This window comes from Microchirus variegatus, assembly GCF_963457635.1.
Source record: "Microchirus variegatus genome assembly, chromosome: 6".
In the NCBI taxonomy this organism is placed as follows: Eukaryota; Metazoa; Chordata; class Actinopteri; order Pleuronectiformes; family Soleidae; genus Microchirus; species Microchirus variegatus.
This window is the reverse complement of record NC_139807.1, coordinates 27133086-27155528: the sequence shown is the minus strand read 5'-3', so window position 1 is coordinate 27155528 and position 22443 is coordinate 27133086. Positions and strand designations below refer to the sequence as shown.

General features: G+C 38.8%; 1 protein-coding gene across 1 annotated transcript; it reads left to right on the top strand.

Annotated features, from left to right (window-relative positions):
• Positions 1-14185: 14185 nt before the first annotated feature.
• eif3jb (eukaryotic translation initiation factor 3, subunit Jb) lies at positions 14186-22381 on the top strand. Its single transcript, XM_083890941.1, has 8 exons — positions 14186-14266; positions 14383-14498; positions 17994-18048; positions 18167-18270; positions 18404-18500; positions 19942-20100; positions 20203-20276; positions 21165-22381. The coding sequence occupies exons 1-8, from the start codon at positions 14254-14256 to the stop codon at positions 21291-21293; spliced, it is 747 nt and encodes a 248-aa protein (XP_083747067.1). The 5' UTR covers positions 14186-14253; the 3' UTR covers positions 21294-22381.
• The last annotated feature ends 62 nt before the right edge of the window (positions 22382-22443 follow it).

Below are 22443 nucleotides of genomic sequence, written 5' to 3'. Positions count from 1 at the left end.
CAGCTCACCGATCCCTACATGCTGCAGGAGCTCGGCTCACTCTTTGTGGGAATGCAGGCGGAGACTTTACTCACGCTCACATCTGACCGGCTGCTGTCGTCTCTGCCCGCCATCGCCCAACACTCCCCAGGCCTCAGCCCGGCACAAGTCAATGCTGTTGCCTCCAAATTATGGGTAATAGAGAGTGTGAAGGTGTTCTTTGTTAGTCTGTGTGTTTTTACCGCGTTCAACTGCACACTGACGTCAGTGTTTGCTAGAACAAAATGATGTTTTTAATTTGAATGAATTTGAAAGTAGAGAGAGAGAAAAGAGGCAAGAGAAGCTTGAGTGAATCAAAGCCCTACTTGCGCCGCTATAACATGAAATACATTTTAATCATTAGTATGTGTGATGGTGACTGATGTGAAATGAACATACAAGTTTTTTTTAGTGTTGATTAGTGTAAAAACCCTCAACCTTGATTGAACCTGAATGTGGTGTCTGTGTGACTGGATCTGAGGATGTTCAGACCTACATGATCTGGACATATTCAGATTACTCGGGATGGATGTTGCACTAGGAATTATGTAAACACTAAACACATATTGAAATTATAATGTAAAAATTCAGAATGCTAATATGTATTTAGGTCACATTCTGGCACTGATCTGGATAATGATGCAGATTTCACGCTTGGATCACTTTCTATTATAATAATAATAATAACATCTTTTCTCATCAGGGTTACTCAGACGTGGTCTTTTGGTTGGGAAATCATCAGGTGGACGCTTTGCTTTACTGCACACCTCTGGTCAGTGTCCTGCCCAGGATCCACGTCCTTGTCGACAACATAGAACATATAACCACAGTCTTGTACAACACACAGCAGGTAAAGTACAGCCCGTCTTTCATCAACGCAAAAAAAAGTTAATATGCACAGATGGATTTGTTCTGTTGGTGATAAAATCATCAGTTCATAAACAGTGATTACAGTGGCTTGAATATCTAATCCTGACATCGGACTCATCATGTCGTGTCAGACGGCATGTATGACAGTATCTTGATAAGCAGCTAAATAATTTAGGGGAGAAGGTGTCATCGTTGGTGATACTGTGAATGGAACTGCTTCTGAATACAAAATACAAAAAAAATCCTCTTCCTCATATCAGATTGCACATGTCTCTAATCCAGAAAACACATAAATTAACACAACACCTTTTTTCTTCATGTTTTTTTTTTACCCCAGGCTAAAGCAATTTTCACAGAGGCTCTCGAAACAAAAGAAAACCTAATCGAGCAAGATTTTCTGTGAGTAATTTGTCTTTGTCCAACAGATAGTATTAATGTATATTTATATATGTATACATATATATATACATATATATATATATATATATATATATGTATATATATATATATTTATATCTGTATTTGTATAAGCACTTAATTAACGGCTTTTGTTATCAGGAGTCTAGGAACTTTGGGTCAAGGACTTAGCTGCAAGTTTCTAAAGGAGCGTTTTCAGGCCGATACTTCTCAGAACACGGTGGTGAAGATACTGCAGTTCCTCAAGCTGCAGCCTCGTCCTCTGCACACCTCACTGGTAAGACAACTATTTCACAGTGAAATAGAAAAAAGTTTTTTCTCCAATATGGACATAAAAACAGCATCAATTATGAGTTTTTCTAGATTTCGAAAAGTATTAGATTGTGGGTTATTCAAGGTTAATTTTGAACATCATCATTTACTTCTGTTTCAACTTCCGTATCGTACTTTGTATGATTGTTTTTGCTCCGTGAACAGAAAAAGTGTTTGATCGAGGAGCTGTATCAGTTAGAGTTCTTCCCTCAGCTGCTGAAAGATCTGGGAGCTGAGCTCGCCGTTTCCATGCCGTAAGTATCACCATCAGTAAGTCTTATCTTACTGTACACGTCAGAGGACTTGAATAATGCTTTAAATGAATCATAAATACACTCTATTCATTGTTAATGTGGTAAACTACTAATCTAGCTGCAAACGTCTGGTTTTTAATAGAATATGTACATAGGTGTATAGAGGCCCATTTCCAGTGTTCTAATGGTACATTGTGTTTGCTAATCGCGTTAGAAGGCTATTGGATGATTAGAAAACCCTTGAAAACCAGTTTTGCTGGTTCTTTGACGAAAGCAAAATGATTATTTTGAATAAAAATCATTATTTCTAATCTTGTCAATGTCTTGACTATATTTTCTATTAATTTTGTAACTCTTTTGATGAATAAAAGTGTGACTTTATATATATATATATATATATATATATTTATATATATATATATATAGGTGACCCTATGAGAAGTGTTTTTCTTTTTACAGCCTATATAATATAATGTATATTTCTCCTGTTTTTTTTTTGCAGGGTGAGCACAATTAGTAAGTTTTCTCTAGAGGATATGAACGTTCTGAGGACGACGATCCTTCAGGATCCACATCACTTTCTCTTGCTGCCTCGAACAAAACAGGCACTGCTGGTGGACAAAATGGTGCAAAGGATGGTCAGTAGTTAACAAAAGAAAATGTATGTTTGTAAAAGAGTTTGTCAAATGTGTTGTGTAATCGGTGTGGTTTTTTTTTTCCTCTTCAGGGTATGTACACAGGGGTTTTCACTCAGGAGGAGTTTCGTTCGCTGGGCATTATGGCACCGTTCATGTTGGATGAGGTCTTTAATCTGATGGACCGCAGCTTCTTCACTGACAATCTCAGTTCCCTTTTGGGACTCTGCTACACCCAGAGCAAGATGAACCTCATTGCTCTTATCCTGCAAGAACCTGCTGTCTTCGGGTAACTTTATAATAATCCCAGACTGTAGAGGTTTTATTATTATTATAACAACAATAAATATTATTATATATAAATTATTTTAAATTAAATATATAAATAAAATAATAATTATATATAATTAAAAATAAATGTAATTAAATCAGTCATCAATTAGTGGACCATGACCGCAGCAGACCGAATCATCACATCAGTACCAGTACATTACTAATGTCGCGTGACTATCCAAGCCATTGTAGTCACAGAGAGGGGAATACTGGGTTCTGTCCGACACGCTTAATCCAAAAAGGAGCCGTTACTGCACGGCTACTACCCTATTTTATCCTATCACTGACACGTAACTTATACATACATTTTGTACGGATATATTTGCAGTAAAGGGCTATAGGATGGTATATTAGCTGTTAGCGGTCAACACAAGTACAAGCACCCTGCTTTTCCTCTCTCTACACCAGGCAAACATTTCCCACTCAGGCTCAGCTGGCCTCCATCAGGAATCGGCCTCAGTGACACACACACACACACACCCACACTAACTCCGCCCACACACAGACACACCACCAGCCACACACACCATCTCTAGTGACGAGCAAAAACATATCCATGCCGCTACAACTAATAATCCACAGGATTACCTCAGTCATTTCGATCCAGAATGAGCAGGAACGCAGTCCTCTTAACAAACTGGAGGAATGAGCCCTATATTTGCCCAAATTTATAGGCATGGCCAGTCTATAAAAATGTCCAACAGTGAAATCATATATTTTATATTGTTTGATATGATACTGTAGAGCTGCAACTAAGGATTATTTTCGTAATCGATTAATCTGTCGATTATTTTCTCGATTAATCGATGAATCGGTTGGTTCATTAAATGTCAGAAAATGTTAAAAAAAACATTGATCAGTGTTTGTCAAAGCTGGAAATGACGATGTTCTTGAATGTTTTGTTTTGTCCACAAACTAAAATGATTGAGTTTTAATGATTTCTTTATGTGGAGCAAAGACTAAGGAAATATTCACATTTAAGAAGCCAAAACAATCAGAAATCTTGTTTTAATCATGAAAAAAGCTTCTAACCGATTCATCGATTATAAAAATCGTTGGCAATTAATTTAGTAATCGCTTAATAATCGATTCATCGATTAATCGTTTCAGCTCTATATGATACAAAAATCAACTAATCTTCAATCATTTGGGAATTTGCCAGCGTCAATATTGAGTGTGGTATGTAATTTTGCAGTTGTCTAACAATTAGTGACATCTAAAGTCAGATTTAACCCCTCCCTTTTCCAACTAAGGATATATGTGGCCTCTGCATATCAGAATTTTTTCATTTACACAGTACATGTATGATTAAAAACACAAAAGGAAACGCTCTGGCTGTAGAACCTTCGCGGTGCAAGAAACGGTTCAAAGACTAATAGATTCATATTTCATGGTGATTATTATTACACCTATACAAACAATCTAATGGGCAGTATCTCAGTGGGGGTTTTTTCTGACAAAAAGTTATTTTGCACACAGCAGGGAAACTGAGGGAAGATGATAACGTGTTTTAATGTGAACTTCTCAGGCCAGTGAAGACCTGGAACCAAGCCACGCTGATCCAGGTGGACCGCTTCCTCTTCTTCCTGTCTAAGAACAGTCTACAGGAGATTTCCCCGGTGAGTCGGCTGCTGTGTTTTGAACTTTGTAGGCGTTAAATCGGTGTTTAATCCTCAGATTGAGGAGAGTGCTACACGTAATCCTGTTCCAGATGAATTCATTGTCCAGAAATCCACACATAGATGATTCGGTTTAGTTACTTCAAGTCAATGAGGGTTTATAAATAAATCCCTGAAGTTGTAAATGGGTTGTTGTTGCTTGTGTTCTCTCAGGCGTTGATGACCTTGGCTCATATAGAGAAGCTGTTCATAAGCCAGCGTCGGTGGGAACGCGGCGATGTGGGAGCCTTCTGTTTGAAGAGCGACGAGAGGATTAAATTGTTCTACAAGCAGCAGTTTGTTCTTCAGTTCTTCCTGGGCTTCCTCACAATTAATCCCCTGTCACGTGAGCATCACTTTGTTTCCTACGTCTCTCAAACAAGAAAGAACATAAGTAGCATACTAGCCCTTTATTAGTAGCATACTAGCCCTTTACTAATCAAGTATTAACACCTTATTCTACATAACCTTATTCTACCTCAACATGAGTCAAGGTTTTTTCCTACATAAGGTGTAATACGTGCTTAATATTTACTAATAAAGGGCTAGTATGCGACATATGGATGTTAGTAAGCACCTAGTTAATGGTGAATATGTGTTCCCTACTCTCAAGTGTTAACAAAAGAACATTTACAACCAAGGCATGGTTGACTGTCAACCATGCCTTGTATTATAATATATATATAATAATATATATATGTATTATAAACTAAAAGGTATAAGTCTGCAGGCAGCAGCTGGTTAATGTAAGTTAGACTAAAAACTAGATATTAGGAGAATAGAAGTCTCCGTGGTAAAAAAATAATAAAAAATAAAAAAAAAATCATAAAAATGTCAAACAAAACAAACTTTGCTACTTTAAACAAATGTCTATGCTAATTTTACTGCTATCATACATCATTATTTGTTTTTGTACTGTATGTTGGATACATACACATGTTGGATGGTAGGATAGGGGTCGTACCTATGTTTCCTGTGTCCTATGTTCCCCGTTTTTCCCAAAAAAAGGTCCTATGTTCCCCACTTTGTGGAAGCCTGGGTGTGGAGCTCCAGGGTAAAGGGTTAGGATTAGGGTTAGGGTCGGGTTAGGGTCCTATGTTCCCCGGGTCCTTTTGGGTGAAAGCGGGGAACATAGGACCCTTTTTTCGAAAAAGGGTCCTATGCAGTAGAATCCTCTTCTGAAATATTTTTGCGTGCGGGTGCTGCTTGGTGTTATTGTCCGACAGTATGAAGCTGTCTTGCTTTGCTCGCGCAGTGTGCTGCTTCTTGGTCAGTTATGGCACAAAATGCTATGTTATGGAAAGAGAGAGATAGTTACACACTACAGCTTTAATCATAATCTAATGATTAGTTAATTATAATCGTTCCTCAGTGATTGGTTTTTGTAAATCTTACTGTAAAGTGTTACCTTTGTTTGGTTAATAGCCAAACAGAAGCTTTTAATGATGTCATAAAATGTATATATATATATGTAGTTACATTCTGTCTGTTTACCCATGTGTATGTCTGTTCCTTAGGTGAGACGATGGTTCCTACCTGTGAGATTCTACATTCAATACCTCCTTCTGCCTGGCCCCCCAGGAGCCTGACCAGCATGTCTTCAGTGGCTTTCTTCGACTGTCTGGAGCTGATGGGTCACGACTCGTTCTTGGAATCGTACCAAAGCATTCAGGTCCTGTACAAGGTCAAAGAGGTGAGAGGCTTTACCTGCCTCAGGTGTGCTTACTTTAGCGCTGTACACGGAACATTCCTCCCTTCACCTGAACAGGAAGTAAAACCCTTCTCTATCTGCTCTCTGTCTTCACTGGGTCGCTGTTGGGATGAAGATGTACGGCCCTGTGTCCTCATTCAGCCAGTCTTTGATCTCTCAGCTCGGCGGACTGGCAGGAGAAATGTCAGTAGAAGAGCTGAGCAGCCTCCGATTGGCGGAGCGAAGGAGCATCGCCGCTCTGGGTGCAATAAGTCACTGGACTGAACCCCAGGTATCTGTTTTGGCCTCAATAAAAACACAGAACCGCTCGGCACACCCTGTTCGGTTCGATACGCAAACGTCAAACAACGGCATTTCGGTTCGTTTCAGCCTGTCAAAATGTATTAAAATACACAACGCTGTGCGATTAGATCCTCAGGAGCAGAGACGTGTGCAGGGCTACACATGCAAATGTTGAAGTAAAAAAAAAAGGATGTTTAAAGCGGCAACGTCTTCATTTAAGTTCGCTGTGTGAGATCATTTAGGATTCAGCGTAGACTACGATGAGAATAGGGCTTGGGCACCACGTTGCATTCTGGGAGACGTGGCGGCCATGTTGATGGCTTCGCGAATGTAAACAAACAGCAAGTGTACGAAGAGAAGAAGCAGAGTTTGCAGATAGGAAAGAAAGAAAAAAAGAAAAAAGATGCTTAAATCCCGAAAAAGGATGTGGAATTTACTGGGATACGTTAAATAGGGAAGCCAGGGACTGGTATGTGTTATGTCTGTGCTTTTAATTATTTTTACAATGTAATATTGCCTTTGCAAGTCTGAGCAGTTTTATATTAAGATATCGAAACCGTACCGTTACCGTGGCCCCAAAACAGCGATGTATACAAACCGTAGGAAAACTGTACCGATGCATCCCTAGTGTGTGTGTGTGTGTGTGTGTGTGTGTGTGTGTGTGTGTGTGAGTGTGAATCATAACTCTTTGTTTTCCTCCCAGCTGGCTGCGCTCTTCACCACAGTGCTAATCTCTACCAAACGGGTTAGTCCCAGTCAGCTGGACTCCAGCACACTGGTGGCGATGGGATACATCGTGTGTGGAGCGACAGTTGATGAGATGAGATTATTCAACGCTGTGGAGTTCAGGTGAGCATTTGGAATTGAATATTTTAAACACCGGTTTACTGCTCTATAGTAGGGCTGAACATTTTTCATACTTTGCTGTCAATTTTTTTGACCCATGTTCTTGTTGGAATTCTTTTTTATTTTGTGATTACTCTTATTGAACAGTCACAGCTTGATAATAATTCTAATTCTGTACCATTGTTTTTTGTTTTTTTTCTAATTTTGTTGTTATGGCAGGGACTGTGTGTACTTACTAGTGATGGGATCGGCAGTTCATTTGAGTGTACTGAATCACTGGAATCAGTTCATTAAAATGATTCGTTCAAAAGATTCGTTCACCGCATCGTAGAGTGCTTAGCAGGAGCCCAGTGCCCTGCTACGTGACTCACGTCCTCCCTGAGTCCAGTACGTTCGCGCCGCGGGTCATTGAGTGAGCGACAGCGTGAACGAGATTCATGTCCTCGGCCACAGTTCTCCCGTTCTCTGTGTGTCAGTTCATTCGCGAGATTCACGTCCACAGCCACAGTTCAGTTCTCTCTGTCTCAGTTAGTTTGTTCGTTCGCGAATCATGACTGAGTCAGAGCATCACAGCAGCACGGCAGACAGTTCTTCTTGCTAGTCACTCAAATGTTTGGGGTCACTTAGAAATGTCCTTATTTTTGAAGGAAAAGCACTTTTTTTTAATGAATCTTAAGGCCACATTAAACGACTGCGTAATGCGTTATCCGACTGTGTAACCACGGAGAACCCTAGAGCCTTCATACTTCTCTCTCGTGGTGACGGATACGCACTGCAATTTCCCGCCCGATCAGTAGGGGTCGTTACGCAAGGTTGTTGTGCTTCTGGCTACAGTGAGCAATGGCGTCCGAGAGAGAAAGAGAGAGAAAGACTGTTGTTGCTGAAACAGTGGCCGTTTCTCACCTTTTCTGTGTCACGAACGCAGTTTTAAGATAATTTGAGGCGAGAAATTTGCCATTTAGAGTCTAAACGGGCTGTGTATTAAGATATGACGTATTTATAGTTTGGCACCGACGTTGTCGGCGGTTATCAGCTCCGCCTCTGTGGACGCTCGGTGCGCACTGTGAGTAACCTACGTAGAGCCCTTTATGCAGGAGTATAAATTGGGCTTAACATTAAATGAATCATAAATACACTCTTTGTTAATGTGGTAAACGACTATTCTAGCTGCAAACGTCTGGTTTTTAATGGAATATGTATATAGGTGTATAGAGGCCCATTTCCAGTGTTCTAATGGTACATTGTGTTTGCTAATGGCGTTAGAAGGCTATTGGATGATTAGAAAATCTTTGAAAACCCTTGTGCAATGATGTTAGCACAGCTGAAAACAGTTTTGCTGGTTCTTTGATGAAAGGGTACAATTATTATTTTGAATAAAAATCATTATTTCTAATCTTGTCAATGTCTTGACTATATTTTCTATTCATTTTGCAACTCTTTTGATGAATAAAAGTGTGACTTTTAATGGAAAACGCTAACCTGACCTGTAACTGAATTTTCTCTCCTTCTCCCATGCTGGGTCGCCCCCTGGTGGCTGCAGTAAGGCAGTGCTCTTCCTGGGTCAGCTGTGGCTGCCGTGCTCAGAGGAGCAGCTTGAAGTTCTTGTTTATTTGCTGAGTCACCCTCTCGCCTTTGGCTCCATAAGTTCATGGGGCACTGACGTCTTCATTGAGATTGGAGTTCTGGCAGGTACAATCGATGCCAGGAGAAGTTCAACCTTCAATTTTTATTATCTCCACGAAGGAGGTTGTGTTATTGCTCGTGTTTGTCAGCCTGTTGTGAGCAGCGTAAAGTTAATATCAGATTTTGGATTGTATGGGAAGTAGGTTATGATCCGAGGAAGAATTTATTAGGTTTCGGCAGAGACACAGATCCAGAGTCAGGATTTGATTTAAACTTTTTGTAAATGTCAGTCATGCTTTGAGAATGCCTTGTGAGGCTGCATCCCAGCTGTTTTGTCGTCAGATGTCCTCCATATTAAGGCTTTCTTCCTCTTTTTGCAGCTGGTCTCCCAGATATGGCCATGTCATCTTTGGTGAAAGAGCAAATTGAAGGAATCACACCCATGGCCATTTCAGCCATCCTACCTGAACGATTTTATGTAAGTTGACGTTTCATTTTCAACAACAGCCAAAGAATATGCACAATTTTCACCTATACACTGTATACCAACATGTTAACACCTTTAATAACCAGACAGAATAAAATCTATATGACCTATTTTAACAGGCTGGGATGAACCCATTTTAGTGACAGTATGACCTAGACTACATTATCATTACATAACATATTTCCAGCGCTTTCCAAAGATACCTAGTTACTTATGCCTAGTGTTATAATTGATTAACTTAATATGGCATTAAAAAATATACTATATCAATGGGGTTTTTTTTCTCTACTTTTGTTTTGACATGGGAAAAGGGGGGAATATAAAGCTTGAAACAATTAAGTTTCATGCATAAAAGCAATATTAAGTTGACTTAACCCTCGTAAAATAAGGACTAAAGGTATATGTGGTATAAACTATATTTTTTCTCAGCTACTAGCAGCAAGAAAAATGATATCCTCTTAGATCTTGACTGATTAATGGGTCAGATGCTGATTAATTAGAATTTTTAAATAATCTGAATGTTTTATCAATCTGCCAATATTTATTCATATGTATACGTTTATAAAACCAACTTCATAAATGCTGCTAAATGCACTAAACCAAAGGTTTATTTGACAATATTTTGGTTTTTGGTGACCTATTTGGAGAACACCATCGGCTTCCCTGATTTCTTCAGATCAGCTTCGGCTTTAGAAAGGCTCATATTGGTTGACCTCTATACTGCAGATGTCCTGATGTCTTTTTCAATATTGTCTCATCTTACCTCTGTGTCTCTGCGTGTGCGTCCTGTCGTCTCCTGCAGGTGGTGTTAGACCACAAACAGATCAGCATGTTCTCCTACGAGCAGGCGGCCGCAGTGACCGACGCGCAGATCTCTGCTCTGTCAGACGTGCAGAAGACGGCGCTGTCTTTGGCGCTGACGCTGTGGGAGAACAGGCCTGTGGACTTCAGAGGTAAACCATGGAAAAACGTGTGTTTGTCTGGTCTGTAACAAACTGACTATGTATGTGTGCTAATATGTTTTGAATTGCTTTAAGCGGACCTAGAACGGAAGTTCCAATTAACGCTGTTTTTTAGTGTGTATCTGCGTCATTACCTTGTTTAAGAAGCCCTGAAGGTTCTAAACAAACAGTTCAGCCACTGCTGAGAACGCTGTGTTTTATTGTAATCTCGGGCTCAGCGAGATCTCTGAAAAAACCCGGTCCGGTTACGTAAACACCGGTTCTCTGGAGCAGCAGATCGTCCTGCTCCGGGCACTAGTCCGGGCACATCCGGTTGGGTACATTGAACCGCAGAAGAAGAATGACGTCTGTTGTTGAGGTGTTTCACGAGCGACAGTGTCTTCTGACTCTGGGTCTGACTCCGGGTCAAAGTCATAAAAGGGACTGCGGCGGGGAGTCGTGAAGAAGCTATTTTTAAACATTGTTAAAACAATGTTTTGATAATGAGGAGCAGTGCATCCACCGTTCCAGAGGGGGGAGCTGCGCTTCTGAGAGCGGGTGTGCTGAATATACTGGCCAATCACAAGACTCTGTCTTCTGGGTGAGAGAGTTGAGTCTCAAATATCGCGGCTGAAAAACAGTCAGAAAAGAGGATTTCTATCGGCTCGTTTACAGCAACTAGGAGGTTTTTTTTACCATAAAAACAAGTTAATGTATGTAAGTAGACCTCCATAACTAACATATATGTGCAACAGAACCACTCTAGGTCCGCTTTAACAAAAAGACATTGTTGCCACTGCTTGTTGTATCACTACGGAAGTGCATTCACTTGAAAAGAAAAACATTTGGTTTGTTTTTATTTGGAGTAATTATTTCTGTTTTTCTGGGTTATTTTTTTCTGATTTACTGAATTTTTTTTCCGAGTTTAGAGAACATTTGAAACAACAAACGCATTCGTTCCTTTATTGATAGTTGGATTTATAACAACTTTTTACTTTGCACTGGGTGGTTCTCACAAGAGTTCTCGATAATTCAGAATAAAAATTACTCTCCGAAAAACAGGGAGGGAAAAAAATGAACACGAGAAACGAAAAAGAATTACTCAGAAAAACAGGAAACGACATTAGACAGAAAATCAAGGGGGAAAACATTTGTCAGAAAAACAGAAAAAAAAAGATTCCAATAAACAAACCAAAAAATGAATTACTCAGGAAAAAACAGATTTTTATTTTTTTCCAAATGAATGCAATGCGCTTCCGTATTTTACAAACATGGCTCATCCACAGGATCATATAGTATTTATAGTATTTAGCATGGCTCTACATTTGTAATGTGTTCACCGTGTTCCTGTAGGGAGGTCACGGGGGCTGGCGCTGAGCTCCAGTCCTCTGTGTCTCACACTGGGACTGCTGATGCTGCTGACCGGCCCTGATCTGACCTGATCTGACCTGACACATGACCCTGCTGACCCCTGCTGGTTCAGGACATTCCTCCTCCTCCTCTTCCTCATAACCGAAAAAACCCAAACTCTGACAATGATCTGTGCAACGCATACCTCCTACAAACAAGCAGCACTAAATGTTATGTTGTATACAAATAATATAGAGAAAAGTAAAGCCAAGTTTAATCAACACTTGGCTCCTTCATTTATTTATTCTTTTATATTTGAATAGAGCCCTAATATCCTGGTGTACTGTTGACAGAGATACTCCAGAGTAATCAGTAACTTCGTAGATTTAACTGTAGTTAATCCACATGTGTTTCTATTCTATTCTAACCAAGTCAAAGCTGTGTTGAAAAACGTACAGAGTTATATATTTTTGGGAAATTATATATTTTTATCAACGGGACAGCTTTAACCTTTCTTACATTCATATAGTTATCATATGTTACCTCAACATAATTCTCAATAAACTGTGGTTCTCAAATGGAGGTCTGGGGACCGGGGTGGGGACGTTTCCAGATTTATCCATTAAAAAACATTTTTAAAATAAAATACAAAAGGCTTCAAATGCAATTTATAATAACACATTTTCACTTTGTAATCGGATTGGTGTCTACTTAGTCAATATATTCCATACGAGGGGATCCCTGGTATCTTTATTTATTTATTTATTTAACCTCTGCTCAAGAACACGTGATTCTGTGTATTTTGCTGTGAGTTTTGTATTGTTGTCCATACTTACACGTGTGATAAATATAAATCCAAGTTATTAAATTGGACCTCTGTGCCTATGACTGACTGATCTCGTCTGTTTTTATGACAACACCTGTGCCCAGCACACACAAATATTTAATTCCCTTATAAACGAGAACCATATTAGAAACCAGAGAAAGCAACTGTCATTACACAAAGAACGTAGAATTGATCAAGGTTGTTTTAAGATAAAAGTCAATGAAACCTCGATCAAAGTCAATAAAGGTCATGTTTTTGAAAGAGTGAATGTTACACGGAAAAGAACATGTGGACAAAATGTCTAATCGGGGCAGTATGTACTGTAAAGGTCGGAGTCGACCGTACAATTATAGATTCTGCAGCAAATATGCGATGGAACTTGAACATCGGCACGACGTCACAACCGGCTGTGAACAGGATGCGAGCGCTAACCTGAAACTAGCAGTTGGAACCATTAACTGTTCAAGAACACACTTCTGTTTGCTACCAGCGGAGTTATACGGTCTATGGTCACTTCACTTCAATGGTAGGCTCCACGGTGCGTAACCATTGGTAGTCCGAACTCTTGATTCCTTTTATTGTAACACTTGTATCTTATATTTGTTTGGCAGTAAATCATGATACTGTTTTTCGTAATCTTATCAATCTGTTGATTATTTTCTCTATTAATCTATGAATCGTTTGGTCGATAAATATATATATAAAAAAAACGTTGATCAGTGTTTGTCAAATCTGGAAATGACGATGTTCTTGAATGTCTTGTTTTGTCCACAAACCAAAGTGATTCAGTTTTAATGATTTGTGGAGCAAAGAAATGAAGAAAATATTCACATTTAAGAAGCTAAAACAATCAGAAATCTTGTTTTAATCATGAAAAAAGCTTCAAACCGATTAATTAATGATCAAAATAGTTGATGATTCATTTAGTAATCTATTAATCTTCTCTCTGGATCCAGTCACCTCGGAAGTGACGTCACTCCCAGTTCCGTCTTCCGATGTAAACGTACACACTGTATCCAGTAATGTCCAATAAACATTTAACAAGCTTAGTACCTCCTAGATTAAAACTATCAACTGTTTATTCATTGCGAGCCACCAGAAGTGTTTCTGCGGGCCGCCATTGGCCCCCGGGCCGCACTTTGAGAACCAATGCTTTAAGGCCATAAGAAAGAGAGAATGTTTTCCTTATAATCTTATTTTATGCGTGCATTTCATTCAGTGTGAAACATTTAATTTTATCTGTGCTATAGAAATAAACGTTGCTTGCTTGCTTGCGTTCGCTGTTCGAGTTAGTTTTGTGAAGATTTGATGATGATGATACTTATATATATATAATAAAGTCATTTTATCACCATATCTTTGTTATGATAGTGACAATAAAAATAAAGCAATAAACAATATTTGTGGGGCCATTCAGTCCCAGGTCCTTGGAACAGTCCTAACTTCTTCTGCGTGTTATTGGGGTGCCCAACAAGCCAAATAAGACAATTCATATTGTTTTGAATGAATGAATGAAAATGAGCCTGTGCTGTTGTTGTCTCATTGTCTCAGTGATCCCGGGCAGAGTGAGGACATCAGACTAAAGTGACAGTGACGTTGAGCGTGTGGGAGCAGCAGTTTCAGAGTGTGGCCAGCGGGCTGCAGCACTGACTCCACTGCGAGTCTGTCAAACACAAGCAACACAGCCGACATGGCGGACTGGGGTAAGAAGCTTCGTGGGAGCGAATAGTTTCTGTGTTTATCCCCGCAGCTGAGAGATCCTGTCGTTAAAACGTGGATTTGGGCCTGACGAATTTCATGTTTGTTTGTTTTTTTACAGACGCTGACAATTTCGAGCCTGAGGAGCCGATTAAAAATGCGGCAGCGGCGGTGGCGGCGGCAGCAGCAGTAGTGCAGGACAAATGGGAGGGCGAAGACGAAGAGGAGGATGTTAAGGTAAAAATGTACACGATTAACAGCCTGACTTGGGATTTTACCACCGGTATTTGACTCTTATGAATGCGGCTTACAGCACCGGTGAGTGTGTGGTTTGCTGAGCTGCCATGCTTCGTCGCTGTCTATGGCTGCCTGTCAATCCCAACCTAGCCCGTGTTAGCCGGGTGTTAGCTGACGGCTAACTCATGAGGCACCCAACAGACGGACCGAATCAACTGTTAACGCTGGGCTTCTAGTCGTAATGTAGCGTCGTCCTTGTAAATATTTGTCTACTGGTGAACAACAATTTTTTAACGTGAATCATCTGAACTTTGAAGACGTATCAGAGCTAAATGTGGTTAACGTAGGTTGAAGCTAACGTCTTCCTGGGCCACTGAGCTAGCACACTCGCTAGCTTATATTACCGTGCACATACAATTAGCGCGTATGTTAAATTATCTCGACAATAGTGTCCGTTTGTTTAAATCAATCGTAGCGTGTGATTAAGGCAATTGTCGGCTAACATTGTTTGTTTTAAATGGCTGTGGGAGATGCAGCATATGTGTCTTGTCCCGAATTCCCACGGTTTCGTTTGCCATGAGGTGGCGTTAGCTTGCTAACAAAGTTTAGCTACGAGCGGATGAAATCATCATCATCTGGGTGGATGACTCAACCGAGCCAAGAACTAGGCCTAGAAGTTTCTTAACAGTAGGCGTGTTGTAAGATGTTGTTCGGCAGCTGGTGTAGCGCAGGAGGCTAATAATGTGTCTGTAACGGTCCAGAAACCCAGAGAACGCACTGGCAAAGGTCCCCTCAATTGTTATCCTTATTGTCACATATGGTCGCCAAAAAAGAAAGTGATGATTTCACGTCCTCAATTGTGCAAATCGGTTTGACTCTGCACGAAGAAAAATCAAATATGTGGTAAACCAGGTGCTGACACTGTCAGTTACTCTAATTAACTCTTTTTTTACCGAAGGGGATGTTATTGATTTATTGCTGTAATTATACAGTATGCTGAGAAATAGTGGAGCCGCCTTGTGGAAGCCCACGGAGTAATATGAACCTTTTTATGTATTTGAGTCCGTAATTACATGTACGTTTAAGTGGTGTGCTTTTCGAAAGGGAAGTGTGGAATGGAAGTATTTAAGTGATTAACAATGAATATGGAGAACAACACAGGATCTTAAACAAGTTTGAATTTGTTTAAGATAATTTTCTCAATTTGTTTTCTCAATACCAATAATTTAAATAATATGAAATGTTTGTTTATATATATATATATATATATATATATATATATATATATATATAAACAATTATCTGGGCATTACCTAAGCTAACGTTATGTCGTAAATTATATTATAATAATAATAATAATAATAATATCTATCTCTACTGTCGACATGCTTTATTAGGCCTAAAGTAATCTCTTTTTAACAAGTGTCAGTGATACAAAACTAAGAATCTCTCTGAAATAATGCCTATCCTGTATTAACCCATCAATAACACATTTATCCAGACTCGGCGATTGAGCGAGTGAGGTCTGTGGTTTTGGCCATTTAGTTCATTTAACTAGACAGGCAGGTGGTTTTTCAAAATAAGGGTAGGCTATTTGCAGCGTAGCGTTGCATTTCGCGAAAAAATAACATGTTTTGTGCCAAAATCACACTTCATACAATAATTTACATTAATATAAACATAAAACAAGGTAAAAAAACAACAAAAAAATTCTGAAGGTGTGCTGGCTTTTATTTTGCAGAGGCGGTGCGCCACAATCAATTACATGTAGAGTAAACTCTGATATATATAATGTATAACTAACTGTAATAATATTGAAATATTGTATCTTTCTATATTATATCTTTACTTAAGTCACCTGCTAGTTTGTTGGAAATATTATTAAACTTTGAAGAATGAGGTGTTTTCAAATGAACATAAACTGAAGGTGTTTTTGCAGAGTGTTAGGGGTGGAGTGTTTTGAAGCCTCAAGGTTTTTCTCTTGACTGACATGTTACTATTTCGCAATGGGAAATTCAGATGTCACCTGCTCCTATTGGACAATACCAGCTGTCAATCACACTGGCATCCACTTATCTGCTGTGTTTTATAGGCTGTTTTTCTCTAAGTCGGAACATTATTTACAAAATGAACATCAGGTTCTAGAAGGAAAGATTAAACTAGCAGTTGAAACAATTAACTTCTCAGGAAATGGTCAACTGATGTTATAAATCAAGTGTGAAGCAGGCACATTTTACCACACGTCAAGGTGACGTCAATGAAAATACAATTTCTGCCATTGATGCAACCCAAACCATGTCGCTACTACATCTCAGAGACCGCTTCTAATTCTGTCTCATTCTGAACAGCATTTGTTTATTTTTAAATATTCAAATTAGAAACAGTTATACTAACTAATGGGGATTTTTCCATGACTTACCAGGAAATGGGCATCAACATAAGTTCTGTCTCGTTGGTCTGGATGTAAATGAGTTTATCCAGTGGTGCAGTATTTTGTTAACAATTTCAAAGACTGTACCTGTTGCACAGTTAGTCTGTCAATTACGGCTGGGCGATATGGCCTACAAATGAAGACAAAATAATTATTCACACGATGTACTATGTGTAAATGCATGATGTCTTACACACACACGCAGTGTTTCAGTGTCAGATAATTAAACAATTAAAATATGTCCTCCGTGACCGTAGCTCTGTGTCAAAGTCTCTGGACTGAAATACAGCGACAGCGTGATGCCAGTCGCGGACCAGACTACTGTGTTAAATATTGAGATTTCAGACATTTCCCTGGTAATTGCCGGAGATTAACCCACGTTTTTGGGACCCTTGAATATTTTTACAGTTCTGCACTGTTCGGCTTGATCCTTGTATCGGAGGTTTCTGGAGCAAAGACTCGGTCTGATACATCATATACAGCGGTAGCTCGCCACTCACAATCAGCGGTGCTGTCTCTACTTGTGCTACTGCCTTTTGTTGAAATGGGCTTTAAATAAACTTTGCAGCGTGCAGTCACTTTTTCCACGTTTGTCAACCGCAAACACAAACCAGTTCCAAATCACTGAAGATACTAGTCCTTTCATGGGAACAAAATTCTCGCACTCGCTTGCGGTAGCCATGTTGTCACTAAGTGTGCATCCGTGTGGATGAAATAATCAATGTTTTTATTTGTCGTCTGGAACAAAAAACTCAAATTAATCGATATATCACCCAGGCCTACTGTCAATGTAAAATTACAGCGGTTAATGGGGGTTTCCACCATGTATCTAATTTATTAGCAAATTTAATTGCTTTTAAAATAAAAATAAAAATTAAATGCGATTTAAATTCTCATTTTCTCATTTGAATTCTCATTTATTTTCTAGATATGACGTGTAAACTTCCCAACCAATTAATTTATTTGCCACATAATTGACATAAGTCTCATTTAATTTCTTGTATGCTTGCTGCCTGCGTAACCTGTAAATTAAATGCAAACTATCCCAACGTTTTGATCTGCAGGACAATTGGGATGATGAGGATGACGAGGAGAAAAAAGGAGAGATGAAAAAGCCTGGTATGTATTTATTTTCCTCTTTCTCAAGAGTGCTGCTCATTATATTGCGTGCAACTCAAATTGCTAAGTAGTCATTTTCTTCTCCAGTTTAACATTATTTCATCATTTGAAATTTCAGAGACAAAGGTATCCGAAAAGAAAAAGTTGAGTGAGAAAATTAAAGAGAAAGAAAATCGGTTAAAGAAGAAACAAGAGGAGCTAAAAGAGAAGGAGCTGCAGGAAGTGAGGACCTTTTTTTTTTAACCATTATTATTTTCTCAATCACAAGCTTTCACAGTTTTCTTTCCTTTTTTTCCTACTCAAAAATGACTGGTACCTATATTTTAATTTTGAGCTTTTCATTTTTGTTTTACAGCAAGAAGAGCTCACTCCTGAAGAACAACTTGAAGAGAAGTTAAGAGTGAAACAATTACAAGAGGCTGCAGACTTGGAACTTGCAAACGATGCTTTTGGTAAGAGAAACACGCTTCAATAAGTTAGTTTAAAACTAGAAAAAAAACAGTTAAACGCGTTATTTTCGGCGTTAAGGCAAACCCATTTAACGGCATCATTTTTTTTTATCGCGCGATTAACGCTCTTTTTGGCCGAGCGAACTTCGTCGTGTTTTTTCACATGGTGTTGCAGCAACTCGTAATAACAACTACAACACCACACCGGATCGAGATAGACCGGAAACAAAACAACAGACATGCTGCGCGAGCCGACCAAAGAGTAGTCGGCTCGTGCAAGAGTAAACGTTACGAGTGGATGGCGAGCGCTGTGCGCTTCACAGCTAGCTCCTTCAGCTCGGATTAGCTTGTTACGGCAACAACACATTAAACCACGGGACTTTGTCTGCGTTGAAGAACGGCTCTTTATACACAGAACTGCAGACTGAAACACAGCCTCTCTTTTATTGTGCGGCTCTCACAATAAGAGGAATAACTTAAAATATGTAGTGACAGAGATATTAACCGTGGGCTCGCTAATGTAAACACACACCAGGTTTCGCCTGTAACATTATAATTATATTTTGGCTTGAACAAATATTATATTATAAATGTTTCGTCTTGAAATTGCAGTAAGCTGTATTGCAATTTAGATACATTTCGATAAATTGTTCAGCCCTACACTACAGTATATGCCAAAATATGCAAATAACACAAAGCAAGCTGATCCACTTTTCTATGTTGATAAGAATATTAAAATGAGGAAAAATAATGGTACAAAAAGAAATCAAGTGACATTTAGAATAGATACAAATGTGTGATTAATTGCGAGTAATCGCAAGTTAACTATGACATTAATGCGATTAAATATTTTAATCGTTTGACAGCACTATTTGAAACACAATATTGATCTGTGGACAGTATAGTGTTTAATATTTCATATGAATATACATGTATATAATGAGTATATGTAGACCTGTGTTGTGTTCACGACCCACAAAAGAATAATCTTATTTTTTTCTACCATCATTGTTGTAGCTTGTTCTTTGAATGTGCGTTTTTACTAAAAGCAGAACTATTAGGGATAGGGCGTACCTTTGAACATGCGTACCAAATAATTGCGTATTTTCCTCTACAACTACTGTACAAGTAAGCAAATTCCAAGTACCTGTACTTTTGACCTTTTTAGAAAGTTTGTTTTCGGGTCAGATGCTGGTATTTCAACATGACAAAATATCTGATAACCATATTAGCCTGAAGTAAGTGTTTTTTCAAGCAATCGGTACTCAATAAAAACAAACCTGTATTGCCTATGCCCTGCTGCATATTTTCTGTTGCTCTAAGCTCAGATTTACATCCTGGAGCAAATTATTGGTCTAAACACGAGCAACATTCATTCACATGTTCAATTAGTGTTTGAGTATGTTAGTGAGTAGATTTTTATCTACTGCTTCTTTGTTTGCAGGTGTCACCAATGTTACTGGGATTGACGCCATGTGTCCATCATCCAAAGAAGACTTCACAGAGTTTGAAAAATTGCTGAAAGAAAAGATATCCCATTTTGAAAAATCTGTGCATTATTCAAGTTTCTTGGATTCATTGTTTCGGGAACTATGTATTTCATGTAAGTCTATCGCCACTTTTTTCACTGAACAGTGCTGATCATTACAGTTTCAGCTGAAGCAAACTTGGCAAATGACTGATGTTCTCTCTCTCTCTCTTGCAGTGGAAATAGAGGACTTGAAGAAAGTCAGTAATTCCCTCTCAGCCCTACTCAGCGAAAAACTGAAACAAGAAAAAGTGAGTTACTGCATGCTTGTGTTTTGCAGTTTCATGTTTAGTTCACAGCCATTAGGGGGTGCTGTTTGTCCACATTATCACTTGCTGTGTGCTCATGGTTGACGTCAACTCATTTGTAACATTCACGTGGTTCCCGTTATGAATCTAAATCTACTAGATCTGCAACTAACAATTATTTTAATGATTAGTTTTAATGATTTCTTTGTTATCTGGAGCCAAGAAACGAAGAAAATATTCACATTTAAGAAGCTAAAACAATCAGAAATCTTGTTTTAATCACGAAAAAAGCTTCAACCCCATTAAGCAATTATCAAAATAGTTGACGATTCATTCAGTTATCGATTGTTTCAGCTCTAAAATCTACAATGACGTAACGTATTTATTCATTCAAGTGAAACATGCACCATGTCTAGAGCTGCAACTAACGATTATTTTCGTAATCGATTAATCTGTCAATTATTTTCTCGATGAATCGTTTGGTCCATAAATGTCAGAAAATGTTAAAAACCGTTGATCAGTGTCCGTCAAACCTGGAAATGACAATGTTTTGTCCACAAACTAAAATGATTTCTTTATGTGGAGCAAAGAAACTAAGAAAATATTCACATTTAAGAAGCTAAAACCATCGGAAATCTTGTTTTAATCATAAAAAAAAGCTTCAAACCGATTATCTAAATAGTTGCCGATTAATTTAGTAATCGATTAATCGTTTCAGCTCTAACCATGTCTTATGAATGCTGCATGTTGTATACACATGAATCATGGAGTTTGTTGTCATGTTTAACCAGATAATTATGTTTAAATGAAAAGTCTGTTGTGCTCTAAGTTTGTATACATGTACACTATGGATTGTTCCAATTGGCTTTTTATTGTGTTTTGTCTTTTCAGCAAAACAAAGGAAAGAAGAAGAAGAAAGGGGTAGTCGCTGGTGGCGGTTTGAAAGCACAGCTGAGAGATGACCTTGACTATGCACAGTTTGATGGCGGTTATGCCCAAGACTATGAGGACTTCATGTGACGCTGGCTCCATCACCACTGCCCTTTTCTTCTCCCACCCTATAGAAATCCAGCTCTACCTTCTCAAGCTGTCCAGTGCCATCCTGGAAAATCTGAACTATGTGTTGCCCCCATCATTTTGCTTCAATGACCAGAGGGACTTATACCAGGGAGCATCCCGTCTCACCAACTCGTTGTGTTCATACATATGGAATTGCCTTTTGTCTTTGTCATTCAGCCTCGACTCTCACACATACACACTCGTAATTATCTAGTATCTGTTGGGTGACCCAGCTTCAATGAGGAATACTTTGTAACTGCTGTTGTCTGAGTTTTGCAGGGCTCATTTTTGAGTGAATGACGCCTCTGTCAAAATGGCAGATATAGTATTGCAGTTCTAAGTGTACTGACATAGAAACACAAGGTTCTATACAAATTCGCAAACCAGAATGTCATGTATATATTATAGGACTCGCTTACCTGTGGTTGGTTTTCTCGCAGGAAAGTATATAGTATCTATAACTTTGGTTGCCAAAAGCAGAACAATTATTCAGTACATTGGTCATCTTCATCTCTGCGAGGGTTGCATTGTGTGTGATGAGTCGGACTCATCATGTAAGTAGTTGTAATATTACAGAGAGCACACGACATTCATTGTAAGATAAAAGGGATTGACGACAAGTGTAATAAACGTGACTCTAAAACTTCACAGCCTTCCTCTTGATAACATCTCTGGGATATCCTCGAAAAATTGAAGTAAAGAGTGCTTATAGATATTTTTTGAGCTTGACAAAAGCAATTTACTAATTTGATTTGTACTAATCCAGAAAAAGTATGGATCACGGAAATGGATCTACTTGGTACTCTTGGTCTCCTAATCATTGCTTCTGCAGGCTTGTATCAAGTGTGATGAGGAGCGGGGGTTTATGGGCTTCACCCCACCATGTCTTCATATTGGCTACGGTTAGTTGAAAGGGGCGTCTCCTTCTCTTTTCTAACAACTGACCAGTTTTAATGTTACATGGACAATTGGATACATTACAATATGGGGAATACAGCATCTGCAGTGTTTTATAAACATCTAATGTAATAAATCACTGGTCAAAATGATGAAGTTGTTTCCGTCTTTGTTTTCAACAATGTAGAATTTCTTTTATGCTAGAACACGGCAC

Coding starts and splice junctions, on each gene's coding strand:
- eif3jb (XM_083890941.1), top strand. Junction 14,499..17,993: donor ACGAAGAGGAGGATGTTAAG/GTAAAAATGTAC, acceptor TTTGATCTGCAG/GACAATTGGGATGATGAGGA. Junction 20,101..20,202: donor TCGGGAACTATGTATTTCAT/GTAAGTCTATCG, acceptor TCTCTCTTGCAG/TGGAAATAGAGGACTTGAAG.